This window comes from Hypomesus nipponensis, chromosome 26, assembly GCF_054491055.1.
Source record: "Hypomesus nipponensis isolate SF chromosome 26, ASM5449105v1, whole genome shotgun sequence".
Taxonomy (NCBI): Eukaryota; Metazoa; Chordata; class Actinopteri; order Osmeriformes; family Osmeridae; genus Hypomesus; species Hypomesus nipponensis.
Window position 1 is genome coordinate 2,007,280 of NC_140386.1, and position 22,305 is coordinate 2,029,584.

At 40.2% G+C, this 22,305-nt stretch overlaps 1 protein-coding gene across 1 annotated transcript in view; it reads right to left on the reverse strand.

The window, feature by feature from the left end:
- Positions 1-2,143: 2,143 nt before the first annotated feature.
- misp (mitotic spindle positioning) overlaps positions 2,144-22,305 on the reverse strand; it is a 54,551-nt gene continuing 34,389 nt past the window's right edge. The window contains exon 6 of the mRNA XM_084692405.1: positions 2,144-3,926. Within this exon, the coding sequence (XP_084548531.1) occupies positions 3,870-3,926 (57 nt within the window). The 3' untranslated portion in view covers positions 2,144-3,869. The remainder of the gene's footprint in view (positions 3,927-22,305) is intronic.

A 22,305-nucleotide genomic window follows, 5' to 3' on the forward strand; every position in this document is an offset into this window, starting at 1 on the left:
TATCAGGCTGAGCCGCAATGGCTCTTCAGACATGTGACACCGGACCTGCTAGATGAGATACTTCGAGTTAGACCCCCAGTTAGACTCGTTGGGTTTCTATTACGGAAAGATGCTTTGTAAATGCTGCAAGACACCTGTCAACAAATCCACCGTCCTCCTTTCGAATGTCATTGACCTGATTGACAATTCAATAAAAATTCTGAGTTGTAGTGATTCGGGTGAACGAGGTGACGACGCCTCTTCAGCTCTATATAAGACGACTTCAGACACAACCAACATCAACTTAGGATCAGTTGTCAACAGCCCCACTGTTGACCAGGTTCAGGGTGCAGATGTAGCCGAGACAGACAAAAACGCACCAGACCCACCTGACATATTGACCGTAAATTTGAACCCAGACGTCGATGGGACTGGTAAAGATGCACCAGCCTCATCTGATGAATCGACTGCAAAGTCGAACCCTGAATCAATGTCCAATCCACAGGATGATGTGATTTTATGATGTAAAAGGATCGAGGGGGAGCTAGATACAACTATGGTTATTCTCAAAAGTCAGGATGTGAAGGAGATACAACGTTTCAAAGCCAACGTGATCGTTTTTTCACAGACCATGACACAAATCTACCCTCTTATATTTGCTGGTCCCAAAGATGGATTATTTAAGTGCTCTGGACGGAATGGGATGTTCATCTTCCAATATGCTCAGGTGTTTGAAAGCTGCAAGTCTGTAATAGACAGGACCGAGGTGGATTCGTCGTATACGCCTTCATGCTACAAGTCTTTCTCACACTCAAGGTTGCCTTAGATATGAAGTTATTGCCAACTCACATGACAGAATGGAAGGATGTCATCATTAGCAAAGGAGCTGCGATGATTGACATCGTCCCTTACCTGAGTAAGAATTTCAACAAGTCTCAATCTTCCCTGTTTGGTAAAGACTGTAGGAACTTGGTTTGTCTCTGTACTAGTATGGTGACAAAGCACTTACCCAGCTCGAATCTGTGTAAATGGCTGGGTGGTTTGAATGACAGCAAGTCAGCTTTGCATGCGCTGACCAAATCTATAGAGTGGTTGAGCGACATAGACTTTGGAGAAAGGGTAATGCCGTCCATTTCAACTCTAGATGGTAATGTTTTTACGTTACGGGATTATTCCTCTGACATGTCTAACTGGTTGACATGCGTAGGTGAGGAAGAATCCCCGCATAATAGGAGCGCTGCCAAGGTGCTCTCAATAACTCAGCACTATCCGGGGTTGTCGATGTGTATAAATTGCAGCAATCTAGGTTAGCTGATGACAATGTCTGTTATTTCACACACAACGCAGTATCGCAGAGTATGTCAAAGTTGGCCCCTGTTATAATGTTTACAAAGTTACAGAGACACGGGCCTGTAGATGAGTTGACTGTAGAATACTACAGGATGAAAATCCTCATGGTTCTATTGAACACACAGGGAGGAGTGTCATCTCTTAGAGCGCTCTTCCAGAGCATTGCGACTTTCAGTGAAACAGACTATTAAATGTATATCACATGTATTGAGTTTGACATCTCATTCTCTTTACACACAACTCTTACAATTACAGTCTGTGTCATTGCTCTAGTACAATCACCGCTTCAGATAGAAATAACAAGCAATGTAGTGACATTACCCCCGGTTGTGTGTGTGAGGATCAACCGGGTTATAAACATTGGCAGTGACACTGCTAACGTTGTTAAAATAAATAAACGGTTTACTTTCCCTGAAACTGGATTTTAAATGTATCACAAAATAATCGGAAGGGACTGTTGACGCTGGCTACGAGTTATACGCAGTTGTAGCTCACCGTGGTACTCACTACTGTGGACATTACACAGCATATGTACAAAAGGATGGAACTTGGTATCTAGCAGATGACACTCGAGGTTACAATGTGCTGTTGGGAAGACGTCAAGACAACGTATGAAACATCATCTGAGTCATATAATGATGTAGCTTACATGTTCATGTATCAGAGGCTAAACTCCTCTAAATGAACATTATGTGATTTGCACTTATATCTGAATAAATTCAGTATTGGTATAATTGCCGCTGTCCAGTGTCTTTGTTTGAATGCACATGTGAAAATGCAGAGAATGTAAAAAGTAAGAGACATACAGACTGTGGCAAATTAATAAATGTTTAATACAAGGCTACATGTCTACAATCACAAACTAAGAAACACTTTTGATAAGTCGTATTACTAAACTGCAATATCAGCAAGCAGATATCTCTACCCATCATTAAAAGGTTAAACACATTTTGCTCAATCCTTACTTTTTAAGGAAGTATCTATCCAGAGTATTGTGCTGAGTCTTCCGTTTCGCTACGTTACAATTTGAAATATAATGCGTAGTAGATGATACAGCCGTACAAGATTGTTCTAACTGATACACTCTCAGACGGTTAGCCAACCCCTCTACATATTTGATCATGCAAGCACTTTGAGGTCCAGGGAGAGAAAGCTTACTTTTTGCCATAGCAGAAGACATGATACCAAAATCTCACATAGAAACAAAATACTCTGTGTTGGTGTCAAGGTCACTACACAAGCTTCCGGCTATGGTGACTAGATCGGGAGCCTCTTCGTCCAATGATTTTACAGCAGGCTGAGGGATGGTTTGAGTTATCTTCTACGTCAGGACATGGATCTAAAGCTGTATTACTGGGATGGTTGCTGGCGTCTTCCTTTTCAAGTGGGTGTTGCACCTCGACTTCTCAGATTGTGTAGGTTCAGGTGTGTTGGGAGGGGTGGTCTTATTACCCTTCTGCTCTGAGTCAGTGGTGTCAATGCAGGGTGTGTGTGTTTTACCCACCTCTTTGCAGGAGTCACTTTAAGACTCTGAGAGCTGTTTTTTGTATGGAGTATAATCCAGCTTGGTTTTGATGGCAGATGTTAAAAAGGTAAAAGGCTAAACTGTTCCAAGTTTGACTTGTATTTAATTATTGAAAGACTTTCCTTTCTGTTGTCTATCCAGTCAAGGTTAATAGGGATTGTAAGAAGTAATGCAGTACATTACTTATTGAGTAATTAAATTACTTTTCAGACAGAGTAATTTCTAAAGTAATTTAAATACAATATTGATGAAGTAATTAGTAATAAATTATTTTTTGAAGTAACTTACCTAACACTGGTGCGAATACAAACGCTGTAACGCGAGTGTTGTAAACTTCTTTGTTATTTGGATAACCATTCTGCTGTTGGTGTTATGGTGCGCGATATCTCCCTCTCTCTCTTCATTGAAATGACTATGAGTGTGCACCTCTGCAAACCAGGGTGATCAGATGAGAATGGTTAAATTCGAGTCATCTTACAGCAACGGGGGCTACGAGCCATTGCAATACATCCTGTAAACATTAGCGCATGTTGCCGCCCCTCTACTCTTCATTAGCATTTAAAGCTACAGACACAGAAACAGCGTGTTCTGAGGAAAGCTCATTGTGGTATTGCTCATAGTGGCCGTAATTATGCACCAAGGCTGAATTTCGGGAAAGATACTTCAGATGCAGTAATAGGGAACCACTAAGGCCTATATAAAAGCATCCAAAAACAGCATATCATGAAGAAGATCACAAACATCAACCAAATCGTCTCTTGCCAGTGTGTACAGAGCACCACCGACTTCTAGTTTCAAGTCCTCTAGCTCTGAAGAATCCATTTTAATCCCGGACCCGTGGATAATGTCGGTGTGAAGTAACTTCTCTGCAGAATGGACAACACAGCTCTCCTGGCACCCGTGGTTAACCTCAGATTACATGCAAGTCTTTTTAGGCAGGCGTTGAATCACCACACACTATGGTCCACCCTGGCTGTAGTTGTGTGAAAAGGTGGATGATGATCGGGGACGTCTATCAGGGACAGCTGGCCCTCGTCACATTCATCTCGGTAGGACCTCCAAATGTTACAGCCTGAAAAGGGGGAGATATCAATGAAGATTCTTGGACACGATGCATCCCTTCTGGTAGCTGCAATGAGAATGAGGCATTGTGACCGAAAGCTCAAAACTCCCCCCACTGGCCTCTGCAGACATGACTTATCAATCACAACTAAAACGGCTCAACAAGTCGATGATAGATTAACATTGTATATAAATTCATTTCTATTTGATGCCCCTTTTACTGTTTTTAATACCTATAGAACTTATTGATCAGCTTCCAAAATAAAATAAATCAACCACAAAATCAATCATGTACAATTATATGCTTATATGTTTTGTAAGGCAGATAAACATGACTAATAAACGCAATATAGTAACCCATTGAAATATTCTATGAAGGCAATTTTCAGGTTATAAGATGATTAACATTTGTGCAAAATTGTATCTAGACATCCACAAATGGGAATTGACAGGTAAAAAAAGGGAGATGAAGGCATGGGTAGGGATGTTATGATCATTGTCTTCCCAATAACATTTCTGATACATCAGGAGCTGTAAATTAATCCCCAAGTATGTGTTGAGCTCAGTTGGAGGTCTACACAGTTAGAGGTTGCACAGTTACATGGTATATGTGCATTATTTACAATGACTGGAAAATTTCAAACGGTAGTAAAGGAAGTGTTGGACTAAATATAATACTAAATATGTTTTAGATGGAATCCCATTTTAATGTCCCACAAGATAATTTACTGTAGAAGTGATGTCAGGTGTCCACATACTTTTGGTCATACAGATTATACAATAATACAATTGACAAAACACACACAAAATAACAATTTCTGCCAACCATGACATTATGGCTTGCAATGCTGTTAAATGTATTTCAAAATTATTTTAAGGCCATATTTAATTATCTTCCTAACAAATCAACACAATCACCATCTGATTAAAATAATATGTAATAGTTTTACATTTCACATTGTATTTCACAAATGTCTTTATAGATACACAAATATATAAATATAAAGAAATATGTAAATATATACAAGCAGTGGCGTTGCGTCAATAGTGGGCGCAAGTGCGCCACCTCCCTTAACATTTTGAGATGTATTTGAATATGTCAAAAAACATTATATAGCAAATAATAAAAGTACGAAATGTACCTTGTTTACGTGTTAAATGTGTGTGGGAGACCGTAAGCCCCTGACAACTATGGAATGCAGAGTTAGTCAAACTTAAATAATTAAATAAATTGGTAGATAAATAGATAAATACATATGGCTATGAAAAAAAATCTGAAATTAAAAAAAGATGGATAAATATAAATATATAAATATAGCATTATATAATTATATAGCTGAATCCATTTACTGACATCAATAAATACATTTATTTATTTCATAATGACGTTTTTGTAAAGACAACATTTATTTATTTAATGGGATTTTTATTTCCTAATGCCACATTTATTTATTTTTTGAGACTTTTACACACCATATTTATTTCCACATATTTCCACACCACATTTATTTCCACACCACATTTATTTCTGTGCTGCATTTATTCCGATCTCACATGCAAACGAGAGGGGCGTGGTTATCTTCAGACCAACGCAGCTCCACACAAGATCGAAGGCAGATAGGGACACCTAGATTCGGTAGATTACTTGGGCGGATAAGTGCTAAATCTCTGCGTTTACATGGATTCGAATTACTGTCTTATTTGGACTGAAATAGAATTATCCGTTTCTTGTAAACACCTTTGTTCTAATAATTGCGGTCCGACTACAATCCGATCGACACCCCGAGATAACTCCATCCGAGTCGGTTGATAATTCGGACATCGCATGCTTGTAAACGGTGAATTGGACTATGAACTGGACTCTGCGTCTTACGCATGCTTGAGATCCCGCCGCCCCCCCTCCCAGGTCGTGATCTGGAAGTCGAAAAAGATGATAAGTTGTCTCTGCCGGGAGCCGGCCCGGCAGAAACAACGCGAGCCAATAGCGCCAATAACGCTGTTTGCATTCGCAGTACTCCTATTGTCATCATGTACGAAATGTAGAGGGACATAGCTTCACCTTGCTCTCCGTTCGCCGTCTTTCTCGAAATGTTGATGTTGTTGGTAGTGGTGAAGAGGTCAAGCGGAAAGGGCTGTATCACCACTAGTTGTAATGAAAACAGCGCCACGTATCGTACTGGGATATGACTTGCTTTCGGCCAATGATTCGGTTTATTCACTGCCATATATATTCGGATAATAGCAGTTGCCCCAAAAATTTGCATTATCCGAATAAAGATAGATTAGAATTAATCCCATTATGTAAACGCAGTGAGTCTTAAATGGTTTGAGATTTATCAAGCACCGTGTTTGTGTGCAAGACGGCAAATGTAGAAAGCCACAACAAGAATCTTCCTTTAGGGTTTAGCGTATTTTGATCGTAACCTATTGTCTGGGTTCACAGTGACGATTTAAGTAGGCTAATTTGTAAAATGTAGTTTCATAAGGGGCTGTGATATTGTGGGAAATTTGGCTATTGCCTGCTGCTGTTAGGTGAACGCACAGCTCACATGCTTACAAAAACCAGGTAGTCTGGAAACCAGGGCGATAACACCGCGGGTGTCCAGCACCTGTGCTAAGGGGACAGCAGTAGAGCTACCTGTATGGGGGGTGGCATCGCACTGCCGAAAAGCATACAATGTAGACAAGCTTTGCCCAAAATGATGTCTGTGTTGTCTATGCCTTTTTATTATTGGTTCCCAATGGGAGTGATGGCGGTGACCTATAGTAGCCTACGTGTGAGGACTTGGTCTTTGATAGCTGCGACGTAGCGCTGAAGTTACCTTTGTAAACATTGTTTTAGCTTGTGTGACTTGTAACTTGTCTGCAAAGCTAACAATCACTGCCACCACTATGTCTTCCTCTGTGTTATTTAAGACTTCAATATCTATGTTCTGTAGAGCACTTATCCGCCCAAGTAGCTCTACAAAATCTACAATGTGTGCCCAAATAATACATCCTGACAAGCCATGCTGTTCAATTTGATCTATAAAGCCAGCATGCGATCTCTGACACAACTAATGTCTTCCATAATCTACCAAATCTAGGTGTCCCTATCAGCTTTTGATCTTGTGTGGAGCTGCGTTGGTCTGAAGATAACCACGCCCCTCTCGTTTGCATGTGAGATCGGAATAAATGCAGCACAGAAATAAATGTGGTGTGGAAATAAGTGGTGTGGAAATATATGTGGATTAAATGTGGTGTGTAAAAGTCTCAAAAAATAAATGAATGTGGCATTAGGAAATAAAAGTCCCATGAAATAAATAAATGTTGTCTTTACATAAACGTCATTTTGAAATAAATAAATGTATTTATTTATTGATGTCGGTAAATGGATTCAGCTATATAATTATATAATGCTATAATTACATATTTATTGCCATCTTTTTTTTTTCAGATTTTTTTTCATAAACATATTTATTTATGTATGTATTTGTGTTTAATTTGGACTAACCCGGGCTGGCGTTCCATAGATAACAACCAATTAAATGTGACCAAACATAATATATTGCCATTCAGCATTACTGAGAAAAGCCCCTCCTTAGGGTGAAGGGCGCCGGTAACAGCAAAGTCTATGGTAGTAACTTTTCGCTGTCATTTCAGCAGGGACAGCTTTTCATTGGCGGATTGAAAGTTCGATTCTGAGGCGCAAATCTTTGCGCCCCAACCAATGACATGGTTTCCTATCGTTCTTACTTCAACGCGATTGGACTGATTCGGTGAATCAGCGACCTTTAAAATTCCCTTAGGTACCAGAACAAGTATCTACGAGAGCACCATAGCTAGCAGAAACTTTGGTTTTGAGAATCATTGGGGGTGCATCAAAACAAATTCTGTCATTGATTTACAAAAAAAAAACTTTCACAAGACATTCACTGGAAGAAAGAGGATAAAGGATCTCGGACCAACACGATTTACAAATACACCAGCAGGCTAGTGACCTGCTCTTTATGCGAAACGGAGTTGGCTGGCTGGATCTTCAAGTAGCAAGTTACCATGCTTTTTGGTAGTGGATGGGAGGATATAGTAAAAAACAAAACAATATCCTCACTATCTTGTTATGTTTGTAACTTGAATGTTGTATTGTATTGTCTTGCTCTTCTTAAATACATAGTCGTTTAAATAAAGTAATGGTGGTTGTTTTGCCCAGTTTCAAAGTGCTGCTTTCAGTCCCCCCCCCCCCCCAAAAAAAAAAAATATATATTAGCACCAGTCGCTACTGTATACAAGTATATTTGTTGCTACGACAATAACAATGCCTGTCATGCAATGATTCCCCCCACGGCCCCTCAGCAAAGCAGTACAATCTTTGCTGAATGTAAAACATTTCACAATCAAATTGCTGATAAAATTAAAAAAACATTACTGGTGCCTCGTCTCTCGTCTCGTCATCTTCCGCTTGTCCGGGGATCGGGTCGCGGGGGCAACGACCTAAGCAGGGAGGCCCAGGCTTCCCTCTCCCCGGCCACTTCCACCACCTCTTCCTGGGGGACCCCGAGGCGTTCCCAGGCCAGCCGAGTGACATAGTCCCTCCAGCGTGTCCTGGGTCTTCCCCGGGGCCTCTTCCCAGTGGGACGTGCCCGGAACACCTCACCAGGGAGGCGCCCAGGAGGCATCCTAATCAGATGCCCGAGCCACCTCAGCTGGCTCCTCTCGACGCGGAGGAGCAGCGGTTCTACTCTGAGCCCCTCCCGGATGACCGAGCTTCTCACCCTATCTCTAAGGGAGAGCCCGGACACCCTGCGGAGAAAGCTCATTTCGGCCGCTTGTATTCGCGATCTCGTTCTTTCGGTCACTACCCATAGTTCGTGACCATAGGTGAGGGTAGGAACGTAGATCGACTGGTAAATAGAGAGCTTCGCCTTTCGACTCAGCTCCTTCTTCACCACGACGGACCGATGCAGAGCCCGCATCACTGCGGACGCCGCACCGATCCGCCTGTCGACCTCGCGCTCCATTCTTCCCTCACTCGTGAACAAGACCCCGAGATACTTGAACTCCTCCACTTGGTTCAGGATCCCCTCCCCGACCCGGAGATGGCACTCCACCCTTTTCCGGTCGCCAAATGAAACCAAATGAAAACCAAATACTAGATAATTGACCTTTCACAAAAAACCCTCCCTCAATTGGCCTTGACCAATCCTCCCTTAGGAACAGGTCACTACTTGCAGAAGGTCCAAGCTTTCGGTCGTTACGGTGCAAAATAGTCAAAGGTGCAAATCTGACAGCAGGTACCCCAAAGGTAATAGGGTGAAGTCATTTTTTCCCAAAACCCAAGAGGAAGGATGCCAGAAGTGGATGAAACAGTGTGGGAGGACCCCTTCTCAGCTAAATACGTAAAAATATTTACTTACTTTTGCTCCAATTTGGCTAGTCTCACTGGCTAACCTGTTAGCTAACACTATATTAGATCATGTTTGCGAAAATGTATTTAAATTTATAGTAAAAAAAAAAAGATGACAAATTAAGTCATAATTATGAGATACTATTAAAATAATAATAATGAATGGTGTAGGGTTGCCTATGTTGTCAGTGTCCCTGGTGTTTTTATACTTTAAATTCAGTCTCGTCACATTACGTGACTGTTCTGTGCCCCTGCTAGCTCGCTAGCCCAGCAGACACACGACTGGTTGAGTGACCGGTGGCATGACATGTAGTCTACTGTAATCTTGCACTAGTAAAATATTGTGTATTTTTACACAACACACTATACAGTCTTCAACGCATGGGCGGCGCTAGGGAGGGGCTAGCAGGTGCTTCAGCACCCCCAAGAAAGACCAAAGCACCCCGATAGCACCCCCAGAAATATTGCTCATTTATTAATAGTATTCAGGACCGGAGTGGCCATCGGGAGAATTTACGGTGGGCCGCTCTGCCCGCTCATAAACTGTTTGGGAGGGAATTATGGATAGAATTCACAGCAGCTCTATCAACTCTAGGCATTCTCTAATTCAATTTAAGATCGTTCACAGACTCCATTTCTCGAAAGCCAGGCTCCATGACATATACCCCAACATTTCTCCTTTATGCGATAAATGTAATCAATAGTGCTGTCAGTTTAACGCGTTATTAACGGCGTTAACGCAAACCCAAATTAACGGCGTCAATTATTTTATCGCGCGATTAACGCTCTTTTTGGCCTAGCAAACTTTGTAGTTTTTTTCACATGCTGTTGCAACAACTACCGACGTTAGAAAAACTACAACACCACACCGGATCTAGCTATACCGGAAACAAAACAACAGGCACGCCAAACACTCGTTTGGCTTGCAAGGTGGCTAAAGAGTGGTAGCAGAGCCCGTTTACGGATATTAGACATTCTCTGGTAGTAGGCTAACGTTACGTTTTGAGTGGATGACGAGCGCGAGATGCCGAAATGGATGCCAATAAGATTCTGAATGGAAAGTTTGCTTTTAAAAAGTTGCCAAATGGTTCTATTGACAAGACCAGTGATCTGTGTGTTTTGTCGTTGTAAACTGAGCTATCATCGCAGCACGTCCAGTCTGAAATACCACTTGATGGCCAAGCACACAGCTGATGCGAATTCTCTGCCCCCTCGTCAAAGCCAGGCGATTGCAATGTTGTTTTCAATAAAAAAAATATTTGCACAAAGCAATCCGAACCACTTTTCTATGTTGATAAGAGCATTAACATTTGAAAAAAGATTGGGACAAAAATAATTCAGGGACATTTAGAATGGATAAAAATGTGCGATTAATTGTGATTAATCGCGAGTTAACTATGACATTAATGCGATTAATCGCGATTAAATATTTTAATCGTTTGACAGCACTAGTAATCAACAAACTGGTACTTTTACACATCAGTTTTGGTCTTGTTCTAACCTAACTTCCTTCTGGTCTCTTATATTTGACTACATTTCAAAGGCCTTCCGTGAAACTATTACACCAGACCCACTCCTTGCCATCTTTGGTTCATTGGTGTATGATCCCAACATTACAAGCTATGAAGGGCAAGCCATTTCCCTCTGTACTCTGTTGGCCAGGCGCCTCATCTTGCAACAGTGGAAGTTAGACGCTGGCCCCCTTTTTCAAGAGTGGCTTAGGGAGTTGGCCCATATATTGCATATGGAAAGACTCCGCTATACGATCTCAAACAAAGATAGACACTTACAAAAAACATGGCAACCTCTACTGGACAAATGGGCAGCCACCAGCGAGACAAAACAGGCCAAATGAGCAACTTCTAGCACTTGAGCTCACAACTTTTCTCTTCTTTTCCTGAACTAGTCTTGTGCATAATGTTATCTGTCAAGATTCAATCTACCCCCATATGCTGGCCTTTATTTCTTTCTTTATTTTGTATTATTTTAAAAATATTTGTTTTATTTTTTTGTTTGTGTTTTCTTTTATTTAATTATTTTATTTTCCTGAGGGTGGAGGGTGGGTGGGGGGCTGATGGGCGGTTGGGGATTGTTGACTTTTGTTGTTTATGTTGTTTTAAAATCTCAGAAAACATGAAGGATACCTTTGTAATCTTATTCTGTACAACCCCAATGTACCCTTCATTCAATAAATATATACAAAAAAAATATAAATAATAATTATGCTTTAATCTGTTTAGCGTTAAATGAATAGACGGCCTTCTCACGAAAATTGTAAGCCGAGTTGCAGGGATGTGCACAGGCTATGGCCAAGGTTGCCCGGGCAACTGCCCGTTTGCCCTCTCTAGAGTCAAAGTGCCCCTCTGAGGAAAATAAATAAATAATATTGAATTTAAACAGCTGCAGAATTTCATGTAGACCTAGATTTTAAAAATCGCCCCCCGAAACATTTCATAAAGTAGCCTTATTCACTCTCAATCGATAAGCCTATGGGCAACGACAGTGGAAGGCACAAGGGGTATGCCCCCTACTCTGTTTACTCTGCGGTACTGCACGCGACCGCCACCTGAGCCTGTATTTTCTTGCACTTAAAGAGATGGTCACGGTTGTTTTATTCTGTGTCGATAAAAAACTGCTTTGACGTTGTCAGAAAAGCTGAGTTTTAAGTTGTAGAAATGTATAACAAACCAACAATCATCATCAAGTTTTATTAAATCAATTAAAATCTTCATAAATCCAGGCTCAGTTTGCCACGTTTAGCCTAAATAATCAGATGGCTAGCTTGCCTACCAGACAACCGGTCCGTTATCACATACAAAGTTTTTGGTAGGAAAACTAAGCTACATGTCTGCTGATGGTTAGTATATAACATTTTGTTTTAACAAGAAGAATAAATGATGGAAGTAATGCATTACATCAATTATTATCATTAGTATGCAGGCTATTTTTGGTCTCTTTTTTTTGGGGGGGGGGGGGGGGTGCCCTTTTTTCAGGCCAGAGCAACTGCCCTTCAGAATTCCTGTGCACGTCCCTGCCTAGTTGTAGCTGTTGAGATCTGTATGCTTTTGTGTTAATTACTGTCGCCTTCCTTGTTGGTTTGAATTTTGTGAATATATCCCTCCACTCTATATTACACTCTCTTTTGCCTTAATCTGGAGTATTGAACCTTGGAATGGAGGAGGTTTGGTTTTCCAGTTCTATCAATTATTATTTACTGATAATGTTTTAACTTCAGGCATTGCAAAAACGTTATATTAAATTATATATTCTAATTTTGAAATACTTAATCATTGATACCTCATAAAAACTTTACACATCTATACCCACATCAGTCTTGGGAACAGAGGGGCAGGGCTTATGGCTTCGAGGTAAATTTAAACTTGACCCACTTGAGGGGTGTCTTATAAATACACATTTCCATGAACCACAATCAAGGGGTTTGTGTTACTTAATTTTATCAAACTTTTTATGACAAAAGGCAATCAAGCTACCTTCAAAAGTAAGGTATTTACATTAAAAACTCAAAATGTTGCAAGTTGAATTGGTTGAACTTTTTTAAACACACAAGTCATTTGTTGACCCTACTATTTGGTATAATTCAGCGTAGTAAACTAGCTCATAAATAAAAATAAAATCATATCAAGGTTACTCATTTTTTCTGTCAATATTTATTTTTCTAAAGACGCACACTCATTATACAATTGACCAATTGTTTTTACTGATTAATTAAAAACATAATATTTTTCAGTATGCTTTCATATTTAGCATACAATTAGAAGGTATTGAAGGACTGAGGTTGAGGTCAGATATCAACCACTTGATGTTGAAAGTAAACATTGTTAAAACAAGCAATAGTTGATACATGCATGCTGTCAACCTAACAATTCTGGAAGTGCCAGGGAGGGGGACAAGTTACTGGTCATCCTCATTTGCATATATGCCAGCCTCCCAACGCAGGGCAAATTTGTTTTTATGCCTGGTAACACGAATGGCCTGCAAGACCTGCAATGCAGAAAATACTCATTTAGAACTCTCTCTTAATTACATTAATACAAACTTGTATTCATGCTATAAAATGTAAAATAAAAAATAAATAAAAATCTGTTCATTTTTAAGCAACACACTCAATTAAGTGAAGGGGGGACATCTACAGTATATTAACAAATATATGTTATGTTGTGATAATGGAATGATAATATCTCCTCAGTTGAATATAGATTATCTTAAATACAAATGGGAATTCAAACAGATGCGCCAGTAGACATATTTTTTTTTTTTGAAAGGTAATACCATTTTTTATTATTTCATAAACACATGACTGTGTCAAATAATGATTTGCAATTGTGTTTATAATTTGTTTTCAAAACTAATGAAAGGAATGAAAATATCCTGGGTTCCGAAGAAAACGAAACTAAAACTGAATTAAACAGAAACCAATATATTATATATATGATTATATATATGATTATATATATATAATCATCTGACCAAAATGGTGTAATTATTTAGCATTATCCAATAATTTAAGATAGCCTTATTAATTTAACAAAGGTACAGTTGTTGAGCAGAGTTTGTTCTTAGGTTCATTTTTGTTTAATCTTTACTATAACAATACAGGGCTGAAGGTTGTAATCTGCATATTTATTTTAATGACACTGTGGTGTATTCTACCTATATTAATTCTCATATATATATAGGCTATATATTAGTGGTGGGCCGTTATCGGCGTTAACGTGCTGTGTTAACATGAGACTCTTATCGGGCGATAAAAAAATATTACCGTTAATCTATTCTCAAAGTTGGGTTGGGAGCTGGGTCTATACTGAGCAAGCTATGATGACTTTCACCTTGATATTTTAGCGCGGATGTATACCTAGCCAAATTGCACTGTAGCTTCCCAATGGAAACCTCGACAAGACTTTGTTTGATTTGTCAGAATCAAGACCAGGATTGATGAGTTTAGCTTGCGTGTATGTATCAACCGTAGAGGTTTGATGTAAAATAAAATAAAAACTGGTTTGGAGTATTTACTCTTCAGCACCAGAGTGCTGAGAGGATCATTTTGACCCAGTGAAGAGAAATGAAAATTGTATCTTTGCACTCAATCAAATCCCAGGAGCCTGCTTTCTTTCCTATGTATGTGTGTTTTATCACCCAGTATTTATTTATTTTTCAAAATCACACCGGGAAAAGCGAATTAAAGGCTATTTCACTCCTGTTTACTGTTGAATAGCGCATTTGGCCATTTTTTCCCTGCATTCCAAGGCTGCCATTCTCTTTTCTATCAGCAGATGTCGCGAGGGACAAAGAGACAAAGTTTAATATATAGTGTATAAATATACGTATATGTATAGTTTATATGTATAGTTTATACATATATAGCCTATAGGCCTATATAATTATATGCAAAATGACAACAAATATTATGTCCCATTATTTTAGAGCAGCAACAATTTATGATTGCAAATAAGCTATGTTTTGTAAAGCAGATAAACGTAACTAACAAAAGTGATTTTGCATGTATTCAAACATGAATCATTAGCTGATAAAATCTATGTATGTAAGGCGAATTAGTGGTTACTCAAACTATAGTTTGCGATTTGTCTCATAAACATTCAAGGGTCGGATAGATCCAGTTGTCCTGGCAAAACAGCTATTGTTTTTTATTTTTTGACGGCACGGTCCAAGTGTTGCAAAAATTAGAGAAGTGTATGTTTGGAACTTCTAAGCTAGAAGCTACAATCTCCTGTTTCTCCTGCTCTCAAATGTTTGCACCCTGAACAATAAATTGGACTATGGGTTGTTTCAACACAAAATGGTGCAAAAACTCTATGCTAGTTTCTAATTAGGCTACTCACCATCGCAGGTGGAGTTTATGACTGTTGTGTTCACACTTGTAGTTGGTTCTTGGATATCTTGGTCCGGACCAACATTTTTTTTAAACAACATCTTTGTTATGATATTCCCTGCATACAGTAAGCTAAATGAAATGTATTCTTGAGCTGTAAGTAGGCCTATCACAATGCAGTGTTTCCTTTAGGATTCTTTTTAGCATTGGGGGCAGGACTGTCCAAACAACAACCAGCCCTGCCGCCAAAAGTTTTATGTATGAAACCGAACTAACACTTCACTGCAGGGCCGGCATAAGCGAACTAAGCGGCTGCTTAGGGCCCCCGTAGCTGCCAGAGGGCCCCCAATATACATGAAATTACAGTTTAATGTACCGTGTTTCTGCAATTAGCCTAAACGCTGCTCTCAATTAAATGCCACACCAAAAATGAACATTGTTTAATAAACACCGCCCCAGAAATACGGTAGGAATAACATGTCCTGAAATACTTAGTAGCATCATGTCATTAATGAACATTCTCTTTTCTTGCACTAGGGCTCCACATTTGGCTAAATACGTTTCAATTATCACATCAAAATACCTTACTTAAGCAATGAGCCCGAAGAGGCCGTGGTTTACGCTGATTTTAGAACAGGTAAGGAGAGTTGTTAGGGAGGAAGGGGGAAAACCCCCTTACCTGTTCTAAAATCAGCGTAAACCACGGACTCGCGGGGCTTATTGCTTTTCTAAAACTGTTACTACAAATATTTGATATGGTTTCATCAATAAAAACAATTAGAAACAAAATAGTTTAATAATAAACCGTCATTCTTCCGCTACTACAAAGTATAGTTCCAACATAAATCTTTGCCACGCAACAGCCAGATCGACATCTTTGCAGTGTTTTTCAATTTGAAATATTCGATGCGCAGTAATATGGAATGTAAAAAAATTTTATGAGGAAAACCTGTGAGCAGCGGCGTAACAATGACTTGGCGGGCCCGAGTGCAGATCTCACCAACGGGCCCCTTAACTGACCTATCATCGGGCGAAATTATGGAGTTGATCTTAGCGAGGCGCATGGAAATGTACTTATTATCAGTGTTGCGTCTGAACACGTTCATGAACTTGCTCATAATTTTGGTGAACGTGAACTGAACGTAGCCTACTGTATTACTGCTTGATGAACAATACTGTGCAGTGGATGCATTCATTCTGGTGTCTGTGAATGGCGCGTTCACACTTTTTAATTTTGTTTAATAAGGTGCCAGATTTCTAGAAACTTCCAGGCTAAAAACACACCGTTAACAGTCTTGTGTCCAGGGTTACCCAACCTGTCAATCGCTGCATGTTCTTTATTTTTATTTATTTATTTCATCTACTGTCTATTCATGGCAAGTGTGAGAACGCCGAATTGCGTAGAGGCAGAGAGTGGTATTGCAGACGGCAGCCACATAGGCCTATTGAAAAAAAGAACGGAACTAACTTAGTTCATTATTTGGAGCATTAAACTTAGTTCAACATTTTGAATTATGAACTATGAACTGAACTAGTTCATGTAAAAAGTGAACTTTCCCAACACTGCTTATTACAATACACATTGTGAATTGATTGATTAGCCATGATGAGTGCTTAGCCTATGTAGCGTTAGCTATTTTCCAACAACATCCTGCACATTGTTTTCAATATATAACCTGGCTGCTGCCTTATGCCTATACGTGCATTTAATGACGTTTAATAGCCATGTCTAAATGCATTCAGTAGGCTATACCAGACAGTAAACGTTAGCATACCCTGGTGGCTGAGTTTCACTCATTGCTGTTGGGCTGGGGGTCAGACGTAGCGTCCTCGCCACAAATCCAAATGAAGATAATTTTGCCAGCTTTGCCACCCTTTCATCCTGCTCTTTGCGTTCGTGCCGCTTCCTGCAGCCACTTTTGTGTTTATGAATGTAGGGCATGGGGTAGCGTAACCGCAATTACTCAACACACAAGGCGCAACACAACAGCATGGCAAACGATCACAACGTGTGGGTGGGCTATTGAATCGTTGACAACATATTACCCAGACAATATTACTTAATAAAAACGAACTTCGTTTCATTCAGCAAAAGGCAAATGAGGCTAAATGAATTAGGCTATTTGCTGTTGTTAAAACTGACTATTGTTAAAATGTTTATTGGACAGGTGAGAATAACTGACACCATAATTGAGAAATGTTTGTGAATTGATCGGACTGGATCATATGTTAACCTTTCTGTGATTTACGCGGAGAGGGGCCCGGTCAGTTCTTCAGGTAGAGTTCTCACTTGAGATCGAGGACGGGCCCCCTTTCGCCACGGGCCCTAGTGCAGCTGCACTCCCTGCACTCCCTATAGTTAAGCCACTGCCTGTGAGGTTATGCTGGATTTTACAACGGCATGGAACGCGATATAGCCAATCACAATCAAGGATGGGAACAACCAGTTTTAGAAGTAGGGAACTAACACGTTATAGCATGCTAGCGCAGCAACCTAGAATACTGTATTTCTTTGATTAAACGCCGCCCTCGAATAAACGGCGCACCAAAAACGATGGCAAAAATGATGTGTAATACATTTAATCGAAGAATAATTAAGAAAAAAATCAATTGCGACTTTGAGGAGCCCCAAAATAAATTCTGCTTAAGGCCCCATAAAGGCTTGGGCCAGCCCTGCTTCGCTGCAATACAAACCAATATATTTTTTTACCTCTTTTCACACACAATGCCGCCATCTTTTTCTCCTCCACTCTCCTCTCTTTCTGCCCTCTCTCCTGTTACATTTTGCTCTTCTGCTTCACACTGCACTTACACTTCACACTGGTCTTGTGCTTCACTCTGGTCTCCTCTATCCACCATCGCGGGCCGCCACAGCAACATAAACATAGAGGAAACACTGTAATGGAATGCTTGAAATGTTGGGTAATTGGATTTGAGTCAGATATACTGCTGAAAAGGAACTGTTGAGACCAAATGCATTGATTCACTACGCGATCGATCATTAGGGGGGATTGCATCTTTTGAACAGCCTGGAAGATGCATCCACGGGTTACCAGCAACAACAAAAAAAGAAATCCTATGCACAATGCAGTACCCAAGATTAGCCGATTAGCCGAGTCGATGTAAAGGGCACAAAACTTACGATATTCTAAATGATCTGTCAGGCTTGTTGAAGTAAATAGGCCACCTACTTGATTGATCAAATGCAACTTTTGTTTGACATGCGCTACTGCCCTTACGTAACCTGCCATCTTCACTTGAAACTGGAGTCCCAATGTTACATTCTCAACCAGTTTGATATTATTTCGGACGTATTATCCACTGTTTTGTCATTTGGAAAGGTTGTTAAAGTGAATAGGCTAAGCATCAACATGCTAATATCAAGTAAGCCTTATAGCCTAGAATTTCCAAACAATTATACATCGCTCTCATTTTTGCAATACTTTATGGAATGCCGTTTGAGTCTAAATTAAATAAATAGGTAAATAAATAAGTAAATATATAAACAAATAAGGCTATGAAATAAACCCTGAAAAAAAACATGGCTATAAATATATAAATTAGTGCTGTCAAGCTATTAAAATATTTAATTGCGATTAATTGCATTAATGTCATAGTTAACACGCATTTAATCGCACATTTTATCTATTTTAAATGTCCCTTGATTTATTTTTCGTCCTCCACAATGTTAACAGGTCTGCATGCAGTAGCCACCCATAGCTATGGCTGTAGTAAGTTTGTTCTTAGTTGTGGTATCTATGTGCTTCTGTTTGAAGTCATCCATTGTCGCCTTGCTTTGACGAGGGGGCGGAGAATTTGCATCAGCTGTGTTCTTGGCCATCAAGTGGTATTTCAGACTGGACGTAATGCGATGATAGCTCAGTTCACAACGACAAAACACACAGATCACTTCGGTCTTGTCAATGGAACCATTTGGCAACTTTTTAAAAGTAAACTTTCCATTCAGAATCTTATTGGCATCCATTTCGTCTTCTTACACTTGCTATCCACTCAAAACGTAATGTTAGCCTACTACTCTTTGGCCGGCTCGCAAGCCCAAACAAGTGTATGCGGCGGGCCTGTTGTTTTGTTTCCGGTCTAGCTAGATCCGGTGTAGTGTTGTGGTTTTTCTAACCACTACTAGTTGTTGCAACAGCATGTGAAAAAAACAAAAAAGTTTGCTCGGCCAAAAAGCACATTGCACATAGCACTCTTGCAATAAAAAAATTAAAGCCGTTAAAATGGGTTTGCGTTAACGCCATTAATGACGCGTTTAACTGACAGCACTAATATAAATATAGCATCATATAAATTTATAGCTGAATCCATTTACCTAAAAAATAAATACATATTTAATTAAAACATTTATTTCATGAGACTTTTATTTCCAAATGCCACATTATTTTCTGTGCTCAATTTATTTCCAATCCTACATACAAATGAGAGGGGCAGAGGGGCACCTGGATTCGAGAGATGATGGAAAATATAAGTGGTGTCAGAGATGGCCTTGGCTGATCAGATTGATCAGCATGGCTTGTCAGGGGACATACTTTTGGCACACATTGGCGAATTTGTAGAGGTACTTGGGCGGATAAGTGCTCTATGGAACATAGACATTAATCACAAAGCCTTAAAAAGTTTGAGACTTATCGTGCACCACGTTCATGTGCAAAATGTACAATCAGCTCCCTCTAGCACAGGTGCTGGCGATAGGGTCCAACTGCAGCACTCTGTCCTCAGGCCCCTCAAAACCAGAACTCTCTCCTTAGGCCCCTCTTTCAGGTGTAGCCTTGGTGTTACCGCCACCAATGGTTGGAGGAGGTATTGCATTTATATGAATAACCAGACTACTTTTATTAGGTAACGAGTAACTTAACGCTTTACTTAATTAATTGAATGAATCCGTTACTAGTTCATGTCTTTTGGTCGTGAGCCCTCTGCATGCATCTAAAAGTCTAGAAAAATTGAGGCTACTTTTCGCTAAGCTAGGTACCTACGAAAATGCTAGACAAGTGGGTTCCCCTTCGTTCATTTGGTGAGCAGTCTCACGGGCCCTACCCGGCGTCATGGAGCCGACCAGCTAAATAGTTATTTAAGACTTGCATACAGTAGGCCTACGTAATGTCACATTAAAAAATGTATTTGAACTGTGATGCGTCGCTGTATCGTTGCAGCGGTTTTAGGATTATATTACAGTAAGTAAAGTCTGGTTCAGTAATTAAGTGAAGTGAACACCATTTTGCTACCAGCTTAGTTTCGTTTTGCTCCTAGATTCATACCTAGCTCCGGTAAATTGTACAGCTAGCTAACTACTAGTTCAAGTTCAATTTTATTTATATAGCACATTTAAAAACAGCCACACGGCTGGCCAAAGTGCTTCACAGTGCAATTGACCTTACACATACACACGTACACAATGAAAGAGTTCAAAAAGCTAAAATAGGCATTATTAAAAAGAGTAGACAAAATAAAAGCAGTCATGGAAAGGCTAGAGAGAATAGGTGGGTCTTTAGCCTGGTCTTAAAACTAAAAATGGAGGGTGCCGTCCTAATCTCTCGTGGCAGGGAATTCCATAGTCTAGGGCCGGCCACAGAAAAGGCACGCTCTCCTCTACGCTTGACCCGTGCACGGTAGCCTGACGTTGTCATACTCATAATTCTAGTCAGAATATGAGTCTGAAAACTCTTTGTTGGGCTTTGAGAACGGAGCGTGTTTCAACCAAACTCGTAAAACAAATGCCTCTACGCTCAATTGGATAGACCTACAACCAATCAGAGCAACGTATTGTGTTGTTTGTTGAAAAAGAATTCAACCCAAGGCAGAGAATGTCTAATATAGAGAAAACTGCCACTCTCTGGAAACTTCCGGGTTCTGAACTGGTTGAAGTTCCATGTGAGGGCGCTAACGAGCGAGTGCAGAATGAATGGAGGTCTATGGAGCGGTACCCCTCAAAATCCACTTTTCTCCGGATATAATTTTTTGTCTAGTCATTTGAATTCTGAATTCGAAAGGGGAGGCAAAAATAATACACACTGCTGGCTGTTTGATTGTTTTAAAGTCGCCTTTCTGTTCTAAAAAGCTTTTGAAAATGTCATTGACGTCATACACATCGTACGACCAGAGCTACTGCTTTATGGCAAGCTCTGGTCACTTACTTTTTTCTCTCAGGGCATCGACAACACAGCTGACAGGTTAGGCTCTCCCTGTCAATACACATGCTAGAAAGAGTTTTGGCTTGCTAATGTTGTTGCTAATGGTGCTAATGCTCTGACATTCTGATTCCGCTTTGGATGCCATCAAGCGGGAGCTCTGGTCGTATCAGTCCTTCACTAACCAATCTGGATTCATTAGTAGAATGCTAGCGTGTTATGGGCAACAACGACTCACCCTGTAAGAAATCAAAAGGACATAAGTACTTGTTCATTCAACTTTCAACTTATAATCCATGTTGAACATGCAAAAACTACAATCAAATCGGAGATTTCGCAACGACAATCAGGTGAAAGAGACAAATTTAGCTGTTAAGCTCCAAAGACTCCCATTCAACATGCACTCGCTCGCGATCACCCCCAGTGGAACTTTGGTGGAACTGCAGCCAAATTCGGTACAATGGGTCTTAATAGGGAGTGGCAAGGCTCTCCTTAAACAGGCTCTGCCTAATGGCTCTTTCGTATAAAGCCCGCCCTGGCAATTTCATCGGTCCGTCCCAATTCTGGGTTTTCTGTAGTTGTCCCCAATACGAGACCCTCCAGACCCAACTTCCCGAACAAATTTTTTTGTGGGCGGGAGAAGTTGGACTGGGAAATCTAAATTGGGCATGGGACACAAGCTAAGGCTTGATCACCCTTTAGCTGGCCACTTTTGATGAGGGTGTTTAGTTACTAAAGGCCGAAACACCCACTGATTGGAAGGCACACTACTGAGGATGTGTCCCAAAATTGACATCTTATCCCAGTCAAGAAATAAACCTCCCATGCCACTCTGTCAACATCATGGCAAATCTCATGCGAGTGCATACCATTTATTGGCACAATGGACAATGGTTTTAACATCTCGTGTTTTATGATTCCGCTATAGCCGAGATGCTCAAATTCATTGTAAGCTATACATATAAATGCAATATATTCTCCAACCAGTGGTGGTGGTAACACCAAGGCT